Source organism: Pleurodeles waltl, chromosome 5 (genome assembly GCF_031143425.1).
Source record: "Pleurodeles waltl isolate 20211129_DDA chromosome 5, aPleWal1.hap1.20221129, whole genome shotgun sequence".
NCBI classification, from domain to species: Eukaryota; Metazoa; Chordata; class Amphibia; order Caudata; family Salamandridae; genus Pleurodeles; species Pleurodeles waltl.
Window position 1 is genome coordinate 52,015,780 of NC_090444.1, and position 23,823 is coordinate 52,039,602.

General features: G+C 47.9%; 1 protein-coding gene across 1 annotated transcript in view; it reads left to right on the forward strand.

Moving 5' to 3' along the window:
• The window catches only part of LOC138295327 (uncharacterized), a 360,326-nt gene that overhangs the window by 247,540 nt on the left and 88,963 nt on the right, over positions 1-23,823 (forward strand). Inside the window, exons 11-12 of the mRNA XM_069233551.1 lie at positions 842-958; positions 1,787-1,855. Coding sequence (XP_069089652.1) covers positions 842-958; positions 1,787-1,855 — 186 coding nt within the window. The remainder of the gene's footprint in view (positions 1-841; positions 959-1,786; positions 1,856-23,823) is intronic.

Here is a 23,823-nt window from a genome sequence, read left to right on the forward strand (position 1 = left end):
GAGCCCCTTGAGGTAGTGGTACAGGGTTCTCTTCCTAATCTGCCCCTTAGCAGAACACCTAGCATAGCTGGTAGTAATAGAAGCTCCCATCACAGTAGGGATGTTTTTGTTCCTGGAGGCCAGGTTGTTAGGGTGCCAACTGTTAGGGACAGGTCTCCCTCTGCTCATTCAAAATATTCTTCTGTGTCAAAACATTCCCAACCCACCCACCCTGATGACAAAATGTTAGAAAGGGAACTCAATAAGTTGAGAGTGTAAGAGACCAGGCTGAAGCTTAAACAGCAACAGCTGGCTCTAGACAGGGAATCCCTAGACTTAGAAAAAGAGAGACAGAGGTTGGGGTTTGGACCCCATGGTGGCAGCAGCAGTATTCCTGATAGCAATCCTGTGAGAGATCATGATTCTAGGAATCTGCATAAGATAGTTCCCCCTTACAAGGAGGGAGATGACATTAACAAGTGGTTTGCTGCACTTGAGAGGGCCTGTATGGTATAGGGGTTCCCTCAAAGGCAGTGGGCTGCTATCCTATGGCTATCTTTCAGTGGAAAGGGTAGGGATATGCTCCTTACTGTTAAAGAAAGTGATGCCAATAATTTTACAGTTTTGAAGAATGCACTCTTAGATGGATTTGGCTTAACCACTGAACAATACAGGATTAAGTTCAGAGAAACCAGAAAGGAGTCCTCACAAGACTGGGTAGACTTTGTTGACTATTCAGTGAAGGCCTTGGAGGGGTGGTTACATGGCAGTAAAGTTTCTGACTATGAAAGCCTGTACAATCTAATCCTGAGAGAGCATATTCTGAATAACTGTGTGTCTGATTTGTTACACCAATATCTAGTGGACTCAGATCTGACCTCTTCTGAAGAATTGGGAAACAAGGCAGACAAATGGGTCAGAACAAGAGTGAACAGAAAAGTTCATACAGGGGGTGACAAGGATTGCAAGAAGAAAGATGGTAAGTCTTCAGACAAGGGTGGGGACAAATCTAAAAATGAGTCTTCATTAGGCCCACAAAAACACTCTGGTGGGGATGGTGGGTCCAAACCCTCTTCTAATCAAGTAAAAAAACCATGGTGCTATTTATGTAAAGTTAAAGGTCATTGGACAACTGATGCCAATTGTCCAAAGAAAAGCACCAAGCCTCTCACTACCACAATCCCTACTGCAACCTCTAGTGCCCCTAGTAATAGCAGTGGTGGTGGGAGCAAACCTACTAATAGCTGATCCAAGGGAGTAGCTGGGCTCACTCTTGGTAATTTAGTTGGGGTTTGTCTTGTTAGGGAGACCACAGAGGCTTTGTTAGTCTCTGAAGGTGTCATTGATTTGGCCACCTTGGTTGCTTGTCCCCTTAATATGGATAAGTACAAGCAACTGCCCCTAATCAATGGTGGTGAGGTTCAGGCCTACAGGGACACAGGTGCCAGTGTTACCATGGTAATAGAGAAACTGGTACACCCTGAAAAACAACTACTTGGTCACCAGTACCAAGTGGCAGATGCTCATAAAAACACTCTTAGCCACCCCATGGCTGTTGTGAATCTCAACTGGGGGGTGGGGGGGTTTACTGGTCTGTGGGGGATTGGGGTTGTGATCTGGGATACAGAGAACACAGACGCAGATTTTTAACCCTTAACAGGGGTTTTTCTTTCTTTATTTTAAGTTCTAGGAGAGGTGGAACACAGTGATAGGATGGTAGCCTTTTTTTCCTCTCATTTGTTGCTCTTCCTCCAATCTGTAGGACTTTGCAGGTCTTTAATGGTTTCCTTAAATTTTTCTTTTCCAGGTGGCGAGTTTCAGGTGTCCTCCACTGGGTCCACGATTTCCCTCGGAAGAACAAAAGAGGATACAGCAGGTAAGTGGGACGGTATTTTCTTGGTCTACTGATTTCTGTGATTAGTGAGGGGAGGGGTGGAGCTGTGAGGGAGTAGTGAGGGACTAACTAAACAAACACTAATAGGTCTTGTGGAATTTTTACTTTAGTGGGATGGTTAGGATTTTGTGACGAGGAGGGGTTTTTTGCTCTCTCTATTAGTCGAGTGGCAGGGTGCCCTGGGAGTTTCCCCCGTCTTTCACCTCCTGTCTTTTCCCACCCTCTCTCTCTCTCTCCCCCTCCCCTTCTTTCCCCTTATTGTTGCTGCCCTTAAAAAGGGTCCGTACCTTGTGCAGCCACGACCCTCCTGGGCCGTGGCAGGCTGCTTCGTGTCCTCTTTGTCTTTCTTCTCCGGCCGTCTTTTCTGTGTCGGGATCTGCTCTCCGCTCCTGGTCTCCTCGTTCGGGTGCTCGATGGAAATCCTTCGGCTCCGGTTTCTCCTCTCGTTCGCGGCGTCTTCATTATTTAAAGTTCCGGCAACCCGGAAGTCTGGGGCCGATTGCCATCTCCGCCTCTACGCGTCTCCATGCCGACGTGGGCGGAAGTCGGGGAAGGCGCCGGGCGAACGCCAATTCTGGATGTTCGTAGGCGAGGCGAGCGACGCCCGCCTACATGGTCCAAAGAAAGTTGTGGTTGCCTCAGATTTACCTGTAGACTGTCTACTAGGGAATGATTTATAGACATCAGCTTGGGCAGAAGTGAAGTTGGAGGCTCATGCAGCAATGCTGGGCATTCCTGGTCATATTTATTTCTGCTTTGACAAGGGCTCAGGCCAAAAAGCAAAAAGAACAGGGTGACTTGGATCCTGGAACAATGGACCAAGTGCTCCCTAAAGCTAGGGTTAGTAAGGGTAAATCCCTACCCACTATCCCTCCCTCTACAGATGATTCTACTTCTGAGGAAGAAGAATTTCCCCCCTGTGCAGAACCTTCACCAGAGGAGCTGGAAGCAGACACTGCTGAGCTTTTGGGTAGAGGGGGACCTGCCAGGGAGGAGCTGAGTGTGGCACAGCAATCCTGTCCCACATTAGAGGGTCTCAGACAGCAAGCTGCAAACAACAAAATGGGGATGTCAGTGACTCACATAGAGTTTACTGAGAGGTCAACCTCTTGTACACAGAGGCAAGAGATCCAAAACCTGGAGCAGCCAGGAGATTGGTCATTCCCCTGCAGTACAGAGAGTTCCTCCTAACTCTGGCACACATTACCTTGGCTGGACATTTGGGTCAGATTAAAACATAGGAAAGGCTTGTCCCCCTGTTTCACTGGCCTAGGATGTCAGAGGACACAAAAGATTTTTGTAAGTCTTGTGTGACCTGCCAAGCCAGTGACAAGACTGGTGGCACTCCAAAGGCTCCCCTTATTCCACTGCCTGTGGTTGGGGTTCCCTTTGAAAGGGTAGGGGTTGACATAGTTGGCCCCCTTGGCCCTCCTACTGCTTCAGGTAATAGGTTGATCTTGGTGGTAGTGGACCATGCCACAAGATATCCTGAAGCTATTCCTCTAAGGACCACTACAGCTCCTGCAGTGGCAAAAACCCTCCTGGGAATCTTTTCCAGGGTGGGTGTCCCAAAAGAGGTTGTATCAGACAGGGGTAGCAATTCCATGATCCCCCGAGTCTCTAGCACAGACCCGGGTACTGCCAAACTGCCTTTCCTGGGGTTTCACTGTAGCTGCTGCCAACCCCTCAGACAGGTTTCTGCCCTCCTGGGGTCCAACCAGGCCTGGCCCAGGAAGGTAGAACAAAAGACTTCCTCAGAGAGAGGGTGTTACACCCTCTCCCTTTGGAAAAAGGTGTCAGGGCTGGGGAGGAGTAGCCTCCCCCAGCCTCTGGAAATGCTTTGATGGTGCCCATCTCTGCATAAGCCAGTCTACACCGGTTCAGGGATCCCCCAGCCCTGCTCTGGCGTGAAACTGGACAAAGGAAAGGGGAGTGACCACTCCCCTGACCTGCACCTCCCATGGGAGGTGCCCAGAGCTCCTCCAGCGTGCCCCAGACCTCTGCCATCTTGGATTCAGAGGTGTGCTGGCACACTGGACTGCTCTGAGTGGCCAGGGCCAACAGGTGACGTCAGAAACTCCTTCTGATAGGCTCTTACCTGTGTTACTAGCCTATCCTCCTTCCTAGGAAGCCAAACCTCCTTTTCTGGCTATTCAGGGTCTCTGCTTTGGGGAATTCTTCAGATACCAAATGCAAGAGCTCACCAGAGTTCCTCTGCACTTCTCTCTTCACCTTCTGCCAAAGGATCGACCGCTGACTGCTCAGGACGCCTGCAAAACCGCAACAAAGTAGAAAGACGACTACTGCAACCTTGTATCGCTTCATCCTGCCGGCCTTCTCAACTGTTTCCTGGTGGTGCATGCTCTGGGGGTAGCCTGCCTCCTTCTTGCACAGGAGCTCTGAAGAAATCTCCCGTGGGTTGACGGAATCTTCCCCCTGCAACCGCAGGCAACAAACAACTGCATCACAGGTCCTCTGGGTCCCCTCTCAGCATGACGAGCGTGGTCACTGGAACTCAGCAACTCTGTCCAAGTGACTCCCACAGTCCAGTGACTCTTCAGGCCAAGTTTGGTGGAGGTAAGTCTTTGCCTCTCCACGCTAGACTGCATTGCTGGGTACCGAGTGATTTGCAGCTGCTCCGGCTCCTGTGCACTCTTCTAGGATTTCCTTTGTGCACAGCCAAGCCTGGGTCCCCGACACTCTAACCTGCAGTGCACAACCTTCTGAGTTGTCCTCCGGCGTCATGGGACTCACGTTTCTGACTTCGGGTGGACTCCGGTTCACTCCTCTTCTAAGTGCCTGATCCGGTACTTCTGTGGGTGCTGCTTGCTTCTGTGAGGGCTCCCTGACTTGCTGGATGCCCCCTCTGTCTCCTCATCCAAGTGGCGACATCCTGGTCCGTCCTGGGCCACAGCAGCATCCAAAAACCCTCACCACAAACCTTGCAGCTAGCAAGGCTTGTTTGTGGTCTTTCTGCGTGGGAACACCTCTGCAAGCTTCTTCACGGCGTGGGACATCCATCCTCCAAAGGGGTAGTTCCTAGTCCTTTTCGTTCTTGCAGAAACCAAAGCTTCTTCTATCCGGTGGCAGCTTCTTTGCACCCTCAGCTGGCATTTCCTGGGCATCTGCCCACTCTCGACATTGTCGCGACTCTTGGACTTGGTCCTCTTGTTTCACAGGTACTCAGGTCCGGAAATCCACTGTTGTTGCTTTGCTGGTGTTGGTCTTCCTTGTAGAAACCCCCTATCACAACTTCTGTACTCTCTGAGGGTTATAGGTGCACTTTACACCTACTTTTCAGGGTCTCTGGGAGGGCTATTTTTCTAACCCTCACTGTTTTCTTACAGCCCCAGCGACCATCTACAAGATCATGGTTTGGGGTCCATTTGTGGATCGCATTCCACTTTTGGAGTATATGGTTTGTGTTGCCCCTATGTGCTCCTATTGCAATCTACTGTAACTTTACATTGCTTGCATTGCTTCCTTTTGCTATTACTGCATATTTTTGGTATTGTGTACATATATCTTGTGTATATTTGGCATCCTCATAGTGAGGGTACTCACTGAGATACTTTTGGCATATTGTCATAGAAATAAAGTACCTATATTTTTTGTATATCTGTGTATTGTGTTTTCTTGTGATATTGTGCATATGACACCAGTGGTATAGTAGGAGCTTTGCATGTCTCCTAGTTCAGCCTAAGCTGCTCTGCTATAGCTACCTTCTATCAGCCTAAGGTTCTAGAAACACCTCGTCTACACTAATAAGTGATAACTGGACCTGGTACAGAGTGTAAGTACCCCTTGGTACCCACCACAAGCCAGGCCAGCCTCCTACAGACACCTACTGCAAAGGGATACAGAAGTGCTGCAAGCAATCATGTGGTTATGGGTGTACAAACCCTGTGAGCAAAGGTACAGTACCAATCCAAACCTGTCTATAAATAAGGGCATGGATTAAGGCACATATTTATACTTGTTTTGCTCTGAATTTGGGTCTTTTTTTAATACAAATTTGGTGCAAAACTGACTCGACATTTATACGTTGGCGCTAGACCCATCTAGCACCAAGGTTATGGAGTTAAAGTAATTTTTTGGACCTGGAAACCTACCTTGCGTCAATGAGATGCAAGGTAGGCTTTCCCACGCAAAAAATGACTCTATGGCCTTAGCGCCATATTTATTCCCTGTATTAAAATCACGCATGGGGGGAGGAGGGGTCAAATAATGGTGCAAAGCTTGCTTTGCACCATTATTTAATGCCTGGGTAAGGGCAGGGGTTAGGGGCCCTGGGGGCCTATTTCCATGGTAGAACACCAGGAAATAAGCCCACAGGTGCCCTCCCCAGGCTCCAGGGACACCCCCACCCACACCAAGGGGACAGCAGAGGATGAGGATCCCATCCCAGGTAAGTATAGGTAAGTACAGGTAAGTTTTCTTTTTTAAAGTGCCATTGGTGGCCCTGAAATGGGCCCCCTACATGGCATTGGGTGCCATGGCCATGACCAGGGGACCCTGGCCCACTGTGCTCCGCATTGGGGTGGTGGGCATTACTCCTGTCTTTTCTAAGACAGGAGTCATGTGGTATGGATGGTTCTGTGTCAGAAAATCATGCTAGGCTGGTTAGAGTCATTTTTTTTTAAAACTCTAACCTGCCTAATGTCAATATTTGGTGCCAAACCCCCTTCTCCCATACCACCATCCCAACACCATTTTTTTGATGTTAGCCTACCCTTTGCACCAGCTTGCACCATTCCATAAATATGGTGCCCTGCTGGCACACAAGAATGGTGCAAGCCGGTGCAAAACTTTTTGATGCTAAACTGCCTTAGTGCAGTTTTGCACCATAAAGTATAAATATGCCCATAAGTGATCAGACACTATTATGGTTTCTTAGATAAGGTAATGTGTTGATGTGCACTTGTCTGCAAGATGCAGATCATGTTAGAATCCCAATGGTCCCAAATCCGGCCATTAAACTTACAAAGTTGTGACAAAATTACCATGTGTATTCCTAATTGTACCCCTGCTGCAAAATTTGGGAAAAACCTAGACATTATAGAGTATTTCTCATTATTAAAATGCACACTTGATCATTCCAAATGAGTTATAAGTAGATACCTGGCTTCATCAGGTGTTGGGCTGTTGTTAGATCAAAACATGTAGCTTTTTGTACCATATTTACTGTCACTGGAAGTCTTGCTTCTGGTGTGGGACCAGTCCAATAGCTATGAAAATATCTGTATTGCAGCAAAGTGCACCATTATACATAGCAGGAGTGTAGGTGATGGGATCTCCCTCTTTAATCCCCCTGGATTATTTTGCTTTTAGACTACGACCTTTACTGTGTGTGAGTCTCACTACACAAGTTTCACTCACTGTAAATTCTGTGTAAACAGACAAAGAGTATTAACCACCAGTGTTTAAGATAAATCTGCTGCACAGCTAGGGCAAGAGACTCCGGGCTAGTCACATGTGAAAAAAGGGCACATGAATATGTGCACTTGTGTGGACTGTGTGAGTGGCATTTGAACCACGTGAAGCCCCATATCTGCGCAAAGGTAGCCTGAGGGAAGATGTGGTGACCTTCTATTGGCCAAGAGTCCTGGCTTCTAGAACGTTCCACCCCCAACTTGAAAACTCCTACACAAGGGAGAGACTGATGAACAGACATTAGACCTGGGGGTTACAACAGTAGAAGAATGTCCAGCTGGAAGAAGCCACCTGATGAAACTGCAAGGATGGTATGAAGGACTAGAGTGGTTTTCTCCAGGACCAGTGGTGCTGGCCCATTTATGACCTCTAAGGAACAATAGGAGGAATGGACCTGCTATGGGACTCGGAAGGGTTTGCCTGGGAATTCTGTGGATTAGTTCTGCAGCTGGCTGATCCCTATCAGGCCAATTGCTACTGACTCCACAGACATCTAGGTGCCTTGCAAGATGGCTAAAGCAAGGTTGCCTGTAGAGTGTGGCAGATGGTATTCAATTTGTTGGTTTCTGAGGAGGCTATGCAAGATGCTCACACAAGCAGGAAAAAGCACCAGGAGTCAGGCAGTGGGCAGGTCTTATGCAGGGAGCTAGGAAATACAGTTCTTAACCAAAAGTGTCCGTTGCATGCTGGAAGGCTTGAAAAACATACTAGTGTTGATCATAGCTGGCTACCAGGAACACACGGAGCCAAAATAAATAGAAATTGACTGTATGGTTGGGACATATCTACAATTAAAGCTCAGTTTCCGGTGCACACCCAGCATGAAATGGAGCATTCACACTCTACTGCAAAACCTTGAAAACCCAAGGCCCTGAAGGTCACTCCAACTTTCCTCTTCCAGTAAGTGAATGGGGAGGTAGCCTGTGTAGAGCTTCATCCCCTGAGCATAATTATGCCTCCCTCCCTATGTCTCCACCCGTAAATACATCATCTGCCGCATCCCCAGGGCTTCTCCCTCAGCCCTATCCTCTTCAACATCTACATGACCTTCTTAGCCAACATTGCATGTACCCACGGACTCAACATAATCTCCTATGCTGATGGCACCCAGCACGTCCTCTCCCTCACTGACATTGCAACCTCCACATACACCAACTTCTAAAACACCATGACCAACATTGCCACCTGGATGAAGACCAACTGCCTCAAGCTGAACTCAGACAAAACATGGATCCTCACATTCAGAAACAAGGCATTCCCCTGGGATGACTTGTGGTGGCCCACCACCCTCGGCCCCTCTCCCACATTCTCCAACCACGCATGCAACCTCAGAATAATCCTGGTTACCCAACTCTCCTTGAAAACATAAATCAACGCCTGCTTCCACACACTCTGAATGCTCCGCAAGATGTTCCACAGGATTCCCCTCTTCACCGAGAAAACAGTCATCCAGGATCTCACATAAATCCACCTTGACAATGGTAACGCACTCCATGCCAGCTCACTACCTACCTCCAGACCATCCAAAGCACTGCAGCAAGTTCTCAAACTCATCAGAAGAATCATCATCCCTCCACACCTCAGGGCCCTCAATTGGCTCCCCGAACAGCACAGATGTCTCTTCAAGCTCCTCACCCACGCCTACGAGGCCCTCTACAACGCCAGACCCACCTATCTCAAAAACCGCCTCACCTTTCACCAACCTAATAGAGCATTCAATCATCAACCCGTGCCCAGGCCCATGTCCCCAAATCCACCGTGAACTACCCTGAAAGGTGATGTTTTTTCCTCGCCTCTAGTCTGGAACAACCTCCCCCTTCACCTATGCACATCCCCCTTACTGGAGAACTTCAGAAAGCAGCTCAAGACCTGGATTTTTGACTGCCATGTCCCACTGGGCCTGACCCACAGCACCACCACAGTGCCTGGAGACCCCCCCTGGGTGACAAGCCTGCGCTCAAAAAGAACCACCTTATTGATTGATGCCCCAGGGACAACCGTCTCCAACTTAGATCCATACATCAACAAACCATCTGGGGACCCTTATCCAGAGGCAAAACCACTGGGGAGGGCACATTGTCTGCCCCCATGCCTATCTGGGGAGGTTGGGTGCACTAGCTTTTTTATGTATGCCAGTAGCCAGTGAAGTCAGGGGACTTATTGCTTCTGTCTGTGGGCTAGAGCCAAGGAACAGTTGTGGCTCCCACTACAGGAAGGGTGCTCCTAACTGCCCCAATTGGAAAAAGAGGTTGTGGGTGTCAAAACCCTACTGAACAAGTCCATAATAATAGAAGAAATACAAGTAACGTGGAAGCCACTTATTACATATTCATCACCTGGTGGCAGAAGTGCCACAAAAGCATTAGTGATGACACTTTCAATGGAAATCTTGCTTCCTTGTAGACATCCGCAGAAAGCAGAAACACCACCAACATTTTGGAAATGTGTTGTGGGTGGGGAGCTGCATGGATTGCAGCATCCTTCCAGAAGAGGCCCCAACAAAAGTCACCTTAACTCTCCCTGTAAGGAAATGCCTCCTTAGCATGGTTACTCCCTGACTTTTTGCCTTTGCTGATGCTAAGTTTCGATTTGAAAGTGTGCTGAGGCCTGCTAACCAGGCCCCAGCACCAGTGTTCTTTCCCTAACCTGTACTTTTGTTTCCACAATTGGCACCCCCTGGCATCCAGGTAAGTCCCTTCTAACTGGTACCCCTGGTACCAAGGGCCCTGATGCCAGGGAAGGTCTCTAAGTGATGCAGCATGTCTTATGCCACCCTGGGGACCCCTCACTCAGCACAGACACACTGCTTGCCAGCTTGTGTATGCTGGTAAGGACAAACGAGTAAGTCGACATGGCACTCCCCTCAGGGTGCCATGCCAGCCTCACACTGCCTATGTAGTATAGATACGTCACCCCTCTAGCAGGCCTTATAGCCCTAAGGCAGGGTGTACTATACCATAGGTGAGGGCACCAGTGCGTGATCACTGTGCCCCTACAGTGTCTAAGCAAAACCTTAGACATTGTAAGTGCAGGGTAGCTATAAGAGTATATGGTCTGGGAGTCTGTCATGCACGAACTCCAACAAACTTCTCAGCACAATAAATGCACACCGATGCCAGTGTACATTTTATTGTAACATACACCCCAGAGGGCACCTTAGAGGTGCCCCCTGAAACCAAAACCGACTATCCGTGTAGGCTGACTAGTTCTAGCAGCCTGCCACACACCAGACATGTTGCTGGCCACATGGGGAGAGTGCCTTTGTCACTCTGTGGCTAGGAACAAAGCCTGTACTGGGTGGAGATGCTTCTCACCTCCCCCTGCAGGAACTGTAACACCTGGCGGTGAGCCTCAAAGGCTCACCCCCTTTGTTGCAGCACCACAGGGCACTCCAGCTAGTGGATTTGCCCGCCCCCTCCGGCCACGGCCCCACTTTTGGTGGCAAGGCCGGAGGAGATAACGAGAAAAACAAAGAGGAGTCACTGGCCAGTCAGGAGAGCCCCTAAGGTGTCCTGAGCTGAGGTGACTCTGACTTTTAGAAATCCTCCATCTTGCAGATGGAGGATTCCCCCAATAGGATTAGGGATATGCCCCCCTCCCTCAGGGAGGAGGCACAAAGAGGGTGTACCCACCCTCAGGGCTAGCAGCCATTGGCTACTAACCCCCCAGACCTAAACACGCCCTTATATTTAGTATTTAAGGGCTCCCCAGAACCTAGGAACTCAGATTCCTGCAACCTAAGAAGAAGAGGACTGCTAAGCTGAAAAACCCTGCAGAGAAGACGGAGACACCAACTGCTTTGGCCCCAGCTCTACCGGCCTGTCTCCCCACTTCTAAAGACACTGCTCCAGCGACGCTCTCCCCAGGGACCAGCGACCTCTGAATCCTCAGAGGACTGCCCTGCATCTAGAAGGACCAAGAACTCCCGAGGACAGCGGCTCTGTTCACCCAAGACTGTAACTTTGTAATGAAGGAGCAACTTTAAAACAACTTCCGTTTCCCGCCGGAAGCGTGAGACTTGCCACTCTGCACCCGACGCCCCGGCTTAACTTGTGGAGAACAAATACTTCAGGGAGGACTCCCCGGTGACTGTGAGACCGTGAGTAGCCAGAGTTGCCCCCCCTGAGCCCCCACAGCGACGCCTGCAGAGGGAATTCCGAGGCTCCCCCTGACCGCGACTGCCTGCTTCTCAGATCCCGACGCCTGGTAAAGACTCTGCACCCGCAGCCCCCAGGACCTGAAGGATCCGAACTCCAGTGCAGGAGTGACCCCCAGGAGGCCCTCTCCCTTGCCCAGGTGGTGGCTACCCCGAGGAGCCCCCCCCTTGCCTGCCTGCATCGCTGAAGAGACCCCTTGGTCTCCCATTGAAACCTATTGAAACCCGACGCGTGTTTGCACACTGCACCCGGCCGCCCCGTGCTGCTGAGGGTGTACTTTCCGTCCCCCCCGTTGCCCTACAAAACCCTCCTGGTCTGCCCTCCGAAGACACGGGTACTTACCTGCTGGCAGACTGGAAACGGGGCACCCCCTTCTCCATTGAAGCCTATGCGTTTTGGGCACCACTTTGACCTCTGCACCTGACCGGCCCTGAGCTGCTGGTGTGGTAACTTTGGAGTTGCTCTGAACCCCCAACGGTGGGCTACCTTGGACCCAAACTTGAACCCCGTAGGTGGTTTACTTACCTGCAAAAACTAACAAACTCTTTCTACCCCAGGAACTGTTGAAAATTGCAGAGTCTAGTTTTAAAATAGCTATATGTGATTTATGTGAAAACTGTATATGCTATTTTGATAATTCAAAGTTCCTAAAGTACCTTCCTGCAATACTTTTCATTTAAAGTATTACATGTAAAATGTGAACCTGTGGTTCTTAAAATAAACTAAGAAAATATATTTTTCTATACAGAAACCTATTGGCCTGGAATTGTCTTTGAGTGTGTGTTCCTCATTTATTGCTGGTGTATGTACAACAAATGCTTAACACTACTCCTTTGATAAGCCTACTGCTCGACCACACTACCACAAAATAGAGCATTAGTATTATCTCTTTTTGCCACTATCTTACCTCTAAGGGGAACCCTATTCCTTACTTTGAAATAGTGCATACAGAGCCAACTTCCTACTCTCCCATATAGTTTTAATTATGCCACTGGTAATAGGTTTTGCTACTTTTCAAAGCTTTCGAGCAGCTTTGGCCCATAGGCTCTACAATGTGAAGACCTCTATTGACGGGTCCCATAGTTGAAGAACCACTTTAGTAAAAGTAAAGCAAACTCCATGACATATTTTTTTTTTTATGTAATGTTCTGTTGACAATATTAATAATTAACAATGCGCAGTTGTATATTGCTATGAAAAGTACTTAATATTGGCACTGTTCCAAATTGATTTCAACGGTGTTGTAGTGGTGAAGTATAACATGTTAACATGTTTTCTGCATTTGCTAGTATGATGATAATAAGACAGAGCCGAAAGGCATGTCTTCTTGATACTGATAGTCAGAGAAAGCTAATAGGTCTGCCTTACTGAAACTGACACCCTCTTGTATGACATTTTTTGTAGTATAGGCAAAGAAAATTATAATTATATGATTTAGGGCTTGCTAGGCCTGTACTGTATTATGAGGGTAAGGCTAAAGGTATTTCCATCTACCTTACTGCACTTTTTTCTGTAATTCATTATCCTAGGTATAACCTCCACCATCAGTGATGGAATAAGTGTGGTCATAGCATCATAGCAGTGTACATTTTACTTAGGACAGCTATGTATAACTGGTGAATTTCAGTGTTTTTTCAGTTTTTAAGTTGTTTGTTTTTTCTATTTAGAAGACCTGTGTATAAGACCACTTTAACCTAGGTTGCTTACAGTGAATTCCACAATGTTTTAATGAAAGTTAAAATAATACCACCTTACTTACATATAACTTCACTTTAAAATCAGTTTCTTTTCAGTGAATTTCTGCTTTTTTAAAGTAGTCACCCCCTTGCGCAGCCTTAAGCTGTACCCAGCAGGAGATAGACTGTAGGGTCTGGCAGAGCACCACCACACGTTGGTGCAAAACTCCCCACACATGTGACTTGCGATCATATATGCCATGGGTTGGCTGCAGGGGCTGGCTTGTGGTTGTGCCGTGTGCCAATCCCCCATGGGTGGGAAAATCCCTGTCACACATAACCTTTCCACATGTGTGTTAGAAATTGTTTTTTTTTGGTGGCAGTCAGGTTACCCCCTGTCCAAGAAATGACCCTCACTCTAGTCAGGGTAAAAAAGAATCACCCTCAGTTAACCCCTGGTCACCCCCTTGGTAGCTTGCACGAGCAGGCAGGCTTAACTTCAGAAGCAATGTGTAAAGTATTTGTACCAACACACAGAAATACAATGAAAACACTACAAAATAATACATACAGGTTTAGAAAAATAGTTAATATTTATCTGAACAAAACAAGACCAAATAGGATAAAATCCACAACATACAGTTCAAAAATATGAATTTAACACTTAAAAGTATGAAAACAGTGACTTGAGGCACAAATACTGCAGGTTGGTATTATGCGATGTCGTGATGGAGTTGTTTCCTACAATGCAACGCCAATGGCGTCGTTTACGGAGTCACTCGACCTCCAAGTACAGTACCTTAAGACACAAGTAGAAAACAGGCTGATGCACGGAGTCGGGGAGAGCGGCGTCGCTGGGTCCGATGCTGTATCAGTTATGGTGCCACGGGACAGAAGAACAGAGGCGTCACGCAGCGGGGTCGGGCCCTCACTACAGCGCAGTTTAGGTGAAGCGGTATCAGATGCCAAGTCGTTCCCTTCGTTCTGACAGATGCAAAGTCCGGCGGAGTCACAATGCTGCGGGGCAACCTCACCGGGTTGTGATGATGTCACAGGGCTTCAGGCGCTGCAATGGCATCGGGCCGTCATGGATGTTGGACTTACGACACGCCAGTGTCAGCTAAGTCGGGAGGGATCAGCAGCTGCAGCGATGTGAGGCCTACAGTGTTGTCGGACTTCTACAAGGTCAATAGCCTTGGGGCAGGTGGCGTTGTAGTTCCGGGGTAGTGGCGTCGGTTTACTGGGTCAGCAGCATCGCACTCAGTGAGGTCCACGGCCTCGGGCAAGCAGCGTCATGGTTCCAGGCAACAGCATCCTTTGCGAAGTTGGACAGCATCGTCCAATGTCGTTAGACTGGTTTTTGTCCAGGAATTCACTTCCAGGGGTCCAGGAACTGGAATGGTACCCTCTTGCAAGCTAGAGTCCACAGCAAGTAAACTCAGGTCTGGCTGGTGAAGCCTTTGCTGTCCCTGAGGCTTCAAAACAGGAGGAAAGCTCTAATCCAAGCCATTAGAGTTACTTCTCAAGCAGGAATATACCACAAGGTCCAGTCTCCGTCCCCTTGCACAGGTAGAAGCAGCAACTGCAGGATAGCCCAAAACAGCAAAGTCACAGGCCTTCTCCTCAGCTCTTCAGCTCTTCTCCAGGCAGAGGTTCCTCTTGAACCCTTGAAGTAATCTAATTTTCAGGGGTTTTGGGTCCACTACTTATACCCCTTTCTGCCTTTGTAGTAGATAAACTTCAAAGAAAAGTCTCTCTAGTCTAAAAGCTCCTGCCTTGCCCAGGTTAGGCCCCAGACACACACTAGGGGGTTGGAGACTCCATAGTGTGAGGGCCGGCACAGCCCTTTCAGGTGTAAGTGACCACTCCTCCCCTCCCCTGAGCACAGATGGCCCATCAGGATATGCAGGCTACACCCCAGCTCCCTTTGTGTCACTGTCTACAGAGAAGCGCCAGCAGCCCAACTGTCAAACTGACCCAGACAGGGAATCCACAAACAAGCAGAGTCACAGAACGGTTTAACCCCTTCGCTGCCAGGCCTTTTCCCCCTCCTGTGCCGACACTTTTTTTGGCTATTTTGGGCAGTTTACGCTTAGGCGCTCATAACATTTTGTTCACATAAGCTACCCACGCCAAATTTGCGTCCTTTTTTTCCAACATTTTAGGGATTCTAGAGGTACCCAGATTTTGTGGGTTCCTCAGAAGGAGGCCAAGAAATTTGCCAAAATACAGTGACATTTTTTTTTTCAAAAAAATGGGAAAAAGGGGCTGCAGAAGAAGGCTTGTGGTTTTTTCCCTGAAAATGGCATCAACAAAGGGTTTGCGGTGCCAAAATCACCATCTTACCAGCATTCAGCAACAGGCAGACTTGAATCAGAAAACCTAATTTTTCAACACAATTTTGCCATTTTACTGGGACATGCCCCATTTTTATGATTTTTTGTGCTTTCAGCCTCCTTCCAGTCAGTGACAGAAATGGGCATGAAACCAATGCTGGATCCCAGAAACCAAAACATTTCTGAAAAGTAGACAAAATTCTGAATTTAGCAAGGGGTAATTTGTGTAGATCCTACAAGGGTTTCCTACAGAAAATACCAACGGAAAAAAAAAAAATTTGAAATTATGGTGAAAAAATCTGCTATTTTTCTCTACGTTTTACTCTGTAACTTTTACCTGCAATGTCAGATTCTTTAAATCAATATACCGTTACGTCTGCTGGACTCTTATGGTTGCGGGGATATATAGGGCTTGTAGGTTTATCAAGCACTCTAGGTACCCAGATCCAATAAATGACCTGCACCCTGCCTTGGGTTTTCATTCTATACTGGGTATGCAGCAATTCATTTGCTGAAATATAAAGAGTAAAAAATAGCTATCAAGAAAACCTTTGTATTTCCAAAATGGGCACAAGATAAGGTGTTGAGGAGCAGTGGTTATTTGCACATCTCTGAATTCTTGGGTGCCCATACTAGCATGTGAATTACAGGGCATTTCTCAAATAGAAGTCTCTTTTTACGCACTCTCTTATATTTGGAAGGAAATAATTTAGAGAAAGACGAGGGGCAATAACACTTGTTTTGCTATTCTATGTTCGCCCAAGTCTCCCGTTAAAAATGATACCTCACTTGTGTGGGTAGGCCAAGCGTCCGCAACAGGAAATGCCCCAAAACACAACATGGACACATCCCATTTTTTCACAGAAAACAGAGGTGTTTTTTGCAAAGTGCCTACCTGTAGATTTTGGCCTCTAGCTCAGCCGGCACCTAGGGAAACCTACCAAACCTGTGCATTTCTAAAAACTAGATACCTAGGGGAATCCAAGATGGGGTGACTTGTGGGGCTGTGACCAGGTTCTGTTACCCAGAATCCTTTCCAAACCTCAAAATTTGGCTAAAAAAACACATTTTCCTCACATTTCGGTGACAGAAAGTTCTGGAATCTGAGAGGAGCCACAAATTTCCTTCTAGCCAGCGTTCCCCCAAGTCTTCCGATAAGAATGGTACCTCACTTGTGTGGTAGGCCTAGCGCCCACGAAAGGAAATGGCCCAAAACACAACGTGGACACATCCCATTTTTTTACAGAAAACAGAGGTGCTTTTTGCAAAGTGCCTATCTGTAGATTTTGGCCACTTGCTCAGTCGGCACCTAGGGAAACCTACCAAACCAGCACATTTTTGAAAACTAGAGACCTAGGGGAATCCAATATGGGGTGACTTGTGGGGCTCTGACCAGGTTCTGTTACCCAGAATACTTTGCAAACCTCTAAATTTGGCTAAAAAAACACATTTTCCTCACATTTCGGTGACAGAAAGTTCTGGAATCTGAGAGGAGCCACAAATTTCCTTCCACCCAGCGTTCCCTCAAGTCTCCCGATAAAAATGGTACCTCACTTGTGTGGGTAGGCCTAGCGCCCACGAAAGGAAATGCCGCAAAACACAACGTGAACACATCTCATTTTTTCACAGAAAACAGAGGTGTTTTTTGCAAAGTGCCTACCTGTGGATTTTGGCCTCTAGCTAAGTCGGCCCCGGGGGGGCAGAAATGGCCTAAAAAAAATCCCCCCCCCCCCCGGGGAGCGACCCTTGCCTACGGGGTCGGTCCCCTTGCGTGACGGCGCAAAAAAAAAGATCCCCAGTGGCTAGTGGGAGTTTCTGCCCCCCTTGGGTGTAGATTCACCTAAAATCATCTGATTTGCCCCCAAGGGGGGCAGAAATGGTATAAATACAATTTGCCTCTCCAGGGGAGCGACCCTTGCCTAAGGGGTTGCTCCCCATCTCTAAAACAACAAACAAACAAAAAAAACACACATTTTTTTTAGCCCTGATGCCTAGAGGTTTCTGCCACCCGGGGGCAGATCGCCTAATAACAATAGGCCGATCTGGCAGAAATGGCCTAAAATAAATTTGCCCCCCACCCCCCCGGAGAGCGACCCTTGCCTACGGGGTCGCTCCCCTTGCCTGACAGCACAAAAAAAAAGATCCCTGGTGCCTAGTGTTTTCGGCCGATCTGCCCCCAAAGCGGGCAGAAATGGCCTAAATACAATTTGCCCCTCCAGGGGAACGACCCTTGCCTAAGGGGTCGCTCACATCTGTAAAAGAACAGCAACAAAAACAATCCCTGGTGCCTAGTGGTGCCCTTGGGGGCAGATCAGCCTAATTAAAATAGGCTGATCTGCCCCCCTGGGGAGCAGAAATGGCCTAAAATAAATTTTCCCCCCAGGGGAACGACCCTTGCCTAAGGGTCACTCCCCACACCTAAAACAAAAAAATAAACAAAAACAAAACAAAATAATAGGCCGATCTGCCCCCGGGGGGCAGAAAAGGCCTTAAAAAAATGCCCCCCCAGGGAGCGACCCTTGCCCAAGGGCTCGCTCCCTTATGCCACTTTCCATTTTGAAAAATACATTCCTGGTGTCTAGTGGGTGTTTTGACAACCGGATTGCTTTCAATCCAGCTGCCAAAACGCAGAGAGAGACTTCAAAGGGAAGTACATTTCCTTCCCTTTGAAGCCTCTCTGCCTCCTCCACGTGATCGGAAGAGAAATGCTTTGCATTTCTCTTCCGATCATCGCGTGTGACAATCAGCGCACACTCGTGCGCTGACGTCACAGGGGGGTGGGAGGGTCGGAAGCAGAAGGGCTTCCCCTTCCATCCCTGACTTGGGGGGGTGGGGGGAACCCCACAGAAGGAGCGCTAGCGCTCCCTCTGGGCTGTGTGCCTAGGACGTAATGGTTAGGTCCTGGGCACAGCAGCACTGTGCCGCAGGACGTAACCATTACGTCCGCGGCACAGAAGGTGTTAAACAAGAAAATGCCTACTTTCTAAAAGTGGCATTTTCAAACACACAATCTAAAAACCAACTTTACAAAAATATGTATTTTTAAATTGTGAGTTCAGAGACCCCAAACTCCACATTTCTATCTGCTCCTAAAGGGAATTTGAGCTTTAATAACATTTAAAGCTAGCCCCTATGTTAACCTATGAGAGAGATAGGCCTAGCAACAGTGAAAACTAAATTTGGCAGTATTTCACTGTCAGGACATGTAAAACACATAAGTACATTCCCACCTTTAACATGCACTGCACCCTGCCCATGGGGCTACCTAGAGCCTACCTTAGGGGTGCCTTGCATGTATAAATAGGGATGGTTTAGGCTTGGCAAGTGGGTACACTTGCCAAGTCGAATTGGCAGTTGAAAACTGCAAACAAAGACCCTGCACTGCAGGTCTGAGCCATGTTTACAGGGCTACTAATGTGGGTGGCACAACCAGTGCTACATGCCCACTAGTAGCACTTGATTTACAGCCCCTGGACACCTCTAGTGCACTGCACTAGGGACTTACTAGTAAATCAAATATGCCAATCATGGAAAGCCAATTACACATACATTTCACATAGGAGCACTTGCACTTTAGCACTGGATAGCAGTGGTAAAGTGCCCAGAGTATCAAAGACAGCAAAAACAGAGTCCAGCACACATCAACAACTTGGAGAACAGAGACAAAAAGTTAGGGGGGACCACACCAAGGATGCCAAGTCTAACAATGTGCAACATGGAGTTGGCCACAGGGCCCAGCCTGATGTACACCTCATGGCCAGCCCCTCATTGTTAAACAACCCTACCTGAATGCTCAACCTCCCACAGACTTTAAAACCACACTTGACTTGTTTTTAACGTTTTTTTATTAGTACTGTTGCACTCCCATTGTAGCTCAGAGTCGTCTGGGCTGTTTGCTGCAGGAGTCCCACATGACCACAAGGGGTTCTTTTGGACTTCTGCAGGAGCTTTTGACTGCTCCTTCAAAGCTCTTCAGTTCATCAGAACTATTGAGTCCATAGTACCAAGTAGGCTAATGAGGAAAAAAGCCTTCACAGATTTCTATGTTGTGGTCCCACCAGACTCCTATGGGACCAACCGTACTGTTATCGTTATATTTTGAACTTTCATGTCTCAAAAACATCTGAGCACATTTTCTCAAAATCATGAAAATATCATTCTTTCTGGGTTAAGATATTTATATAGTTGCCACTAGGTAGTTATAGTTAGGACCATGTTTCCATAGAACTAGAGCTATTTAAGGAAACAAAAAACTATGGATATCTGGGGATGCAGCTCCTCCACAAATCTACTGCAGGTAAATCCACAGATCTACCCACCACAGGAAGAATCTGATTGGCTGGCCACAATCTGGCAGGGAGATTGTGGCCACCATTTGCCTTTATTGGGAAATGGTCCCCGGGGCAGAAATGAGGGGGACAATATACAAGATGGGGTCAGGAAAGAGGTCCCTGACCCCAGGGAGATCATTTAAAGGTGCCTTAGATATACATAACTTTAAAAAAATGCATAAATAATATTTTTAATGTTTTCTGAGATCTGATGATCCTCAGCAGGGCTCAGATTGGATCTCGGTGTAAATCCACTGGTGTATCTGCAGATCTTGTAAAACTTCAAAAAATATGTACAAATGCTTGTACACACTTTTGGCATCCCTCTACACACTCTCACACTCAGTCACAGACACTGTCACACCCAGTCTCTCAGCCAGACACTCACTCTCACATGCACCCTCACAGCCAGACACACTATTTCATACCCAGTCTCACATCCAGACATACCGCTTTCACATCCAGTCTGACATTCTAATACACCCTCTCACAACCAGACACTATCACAACTGCTCTCATAACAATACAGACACTCTCACACCCACTCTCACATCCAGATAGGCAATCTCAGTAGGAAAGTACCCTCTTTCTTGGCATTGTTACCCTCTTTTCTGCCTGATGCCAGCGTGTTTAATTGTGTTCCCTGGGATCCTGCTAACCAGGACCCCAGTGATTATGCTCTCACGCCCAAAACTCTGTATTTCATCCCACAATTGGCATACTGGCCTTCCATGTAAGCCCCTAGTTCATGGTACCTAGGTACCCAGGGCATTGGAGTTGCAGGGGATCCCTATAGGCTGCAGAAATTATTCTGTCACCTATAGGGAGCCCATTCAAAGGGTTCTGCAGGCCTGCCATTGCAGTCTGCGTGTACCGGGTGCATGCACCCATTTTCACTATAGATCAATGGACCAGGTCACTTTAAGTCACCCCTATGGTAGGCCCTCTCAGCCCAGGGAACAGGATGCATGTACCTGTGTTTGAGGGCACCCCTGCACTAGCAGAGTTGCCCTCACAAACTTCAGACCCACCTTCCTGTACTTTGTGAGTGCAGGAACGCCATTTTACGTGTGTACTGGACATAGGTCACTACCTATGTCCAGCTACATAATGGTAACTCTGGATCTAGGCATGTTTTTTATGAAACATGCTGCAATCATCCCCCAATATTTTTGTAAGTATTGGTTGCATGATTCCATGAACTCTGGGGGCTTCGTAGAGGACCCCCAGCATTGCTTCCACATCCTTCTGAGGTTTTCCAGGCAGCCTCAGCTGCTGCCGCCCCTCAGACAGGTTTCTGCCCTCCTGTTGCTTGACCAGATCAAGGCCAGGAAGGCAGAGCAAAGGATTTCCTTTGGGAGATGGGTGTTACACCCTGTCCCTTAGGAAATAGGTGCTAAATGGCTTGAGAGGGGTAGCTTCCCCAAGCCAGTGGTATGCTTTAAAGGGCACATTTGGTGCCCTTCATGAATAAACCAGCCTACATCAGTTCAGGGACCTCCAGTCCCTGCTCAGGCACAAAACAGGACAATGGAAAGGGGAGTGACCACTACCCTGTCCAACACCACCCCAGGGGTGGTACCCAGAGCTCCTCCAAAGGGTCCCTGGGTTTTGCCATCTTGAATCCAAGGTTGACAGGGAACTCTGGGAGCATGTGAGTGGCCAGGCCAGGCAGGTGACATCAGAGCCCCCTCCTGATAGGTAGTCCCCCAGCTAGGTGACCAATCCCCTTTCAGGTCTCTCTTTTGGGTGATTCCTCAGATTCGGCTTGCAAGATTCCAGCAAGATCCCTCTGCATCACTTACTTCTACCTCTGACCAACGAAACTGCTCCTGGACTCTCTGGGACCCGACATGCTGCAACAAAGACAAAGACTTTGCCTGCAACATTGTTTCTCTGGCCCCTTCCAGCTTTTGCAACATTTCCCCGGTTGTGCATCCTCTGCGGATAGCCCGTCTTCAGTCTGCACAGGAAAGAAGAAGGAATCTCCCTTGAAGTGAAGGAGTCCCTCCCCTGCATCTGCAGGCACCAACAGCAACAACAACTGGCTGCTTGAATCCCCTCTCCTGCTGAGCTGAGTGGATCCTGCAACAAAGGAAGTGGTCAGAAGTGGGTCATACAGTCCTCTCTACCAGCTGTCCAACTTGGGTGGAGGTAAGCCCTTGCCTTCCCTCGAAGGACAGTACCCCTGTGCACTGCATCCTTTGCAGCTGCCAAGGCTTGTTGACACTTCTTCCAAGGGGTCTTCACTCTTCCTGTAGCTCTAGCTACTAGCACTCCTTCCTGTGATGCACAGCAACCTGAGTGGCTCTCCTGCATCGTGGGACTTCTTTTTGCAGTGCTGAATGGGCTCCATTTGCACCTTCTGTGTTCCCATCCTGTGGGACGTCTGTGCATGTTGCCTGTGCTTCTCTGGGCTCTCTGCGAAGCTGAAGCCTCCTCTGACTCCACCTCCTAGGTTTAGTCCTCCTGGACCTTGCTGGTCCGCGGCAGCTCCACTTTCCACCAACCGCGAGTCTTACCTGTGCCAAGCTGACTGCAATCTTCCTTCCGGACTGGGACATCACCTGCATCCTCCAAGAACTCAACTCTAACTCCAACTCCAGGGCTGCAGTCCTGACTTTTCTTCCTCACCGTCGACCAACTCCTGCTAAATTCAGCTTGGTGGGTAGGGGCTCCTGCCCCCACTGGACTCTGCTGTGTCTTCTGGGCTCAGTCTCCTCTTTCCACAGGTCTTCCTCCTCAGGAATCCACAGTTGGTTTCTTGCAGTCGTCTCTGGGTTTTCAAATTCTCTTCTTTTCTTCTAAGTTGGTGTTCTGGGGAAATTCTAGTAATTTGCTGGGGGGTGTTGTGGTACTTACCTTTGTGTGTTCCTGGTACCCCTAGCAACCCTCTACACACTCCATTTACCTAGGTGGGGGTGACACTGTTGCATCTCATCTTTGTAGAGTATGGTTTGTGCTCCCCTGAGGTCCCCTATTCTCTATTGTGTTTTATACTACTTTGACTGTTTTCTAAATATTCTTATGCCTATTTCTGATAACTAGTGTATATAACTCGTGTATTACTTCACCCCAAGGGAGTATTGCGTTTATAGTAATTTTGGTGTTGTGTTACCATAATAAAGTACCTTTATTTTTGTAACACTGAGTGTATTCTTTCATGTGTGTAAGTAATGTGTGACTACAGTGGTATTGCATGAGCTTTACATGTCTCCTAGATAAGCCTTGACTGATCACCCACAACTACCTCTAGCAAACCTGGCTTCTAGACACTGCTTACATTTCACTAATAGGGGATACCTGGACCTGGTATAAGTGTAAATACCTTAGGTACCCACCACACACCAATCCAGATTTTTACACTCTCACACCCACTGTCGCACCCGACAGACACTCTCACACCCACTGTCACACCAACACAGACACTCTCACACCCAGATAGGCATCCTCACACCCACTCTCACACCTAGACAGACACTCTCACTCCCACTGTTATACCAACGCAGACACTCTCACAACCATTATCACTCCCAAACTGTCTGCTGCTGCTGCGATTTGGCAGTAATAGTGCCAAGATCTAAATTAGGCCCATGTGGCAAATGTAATGTTGAGTCATCTATATTCATTACATCGTCAACAAAAGTGATAACACAAAACAGTGTTGAAAGATAAGGCATTCTATACATACAATACTTTACTATACTATCTTCCATACAACTGGGGTCTGTCTAACTGAGACTGTGATGAATGATGGCTGATGTGATGGACACATATCTTTATAATTTCAACCAGGGCTTCACACTGATAGGTCCTTCTTCTTTTCAAAGAAATTCTAAGACTTATATGATGCTCTTCCTACTGAAAATCCACGGGTGAGGGCATCACGCAGTTCTCGTGTGAAATTCACAGTTGGTGATATTTCTGCAAATGTTGTTTTATTGATAGAGAAGTCTGGTGTGTGCCCTACAGTAACATTTACCTGCATGATGAGTCCTCTGCCCAGAACATGCCACC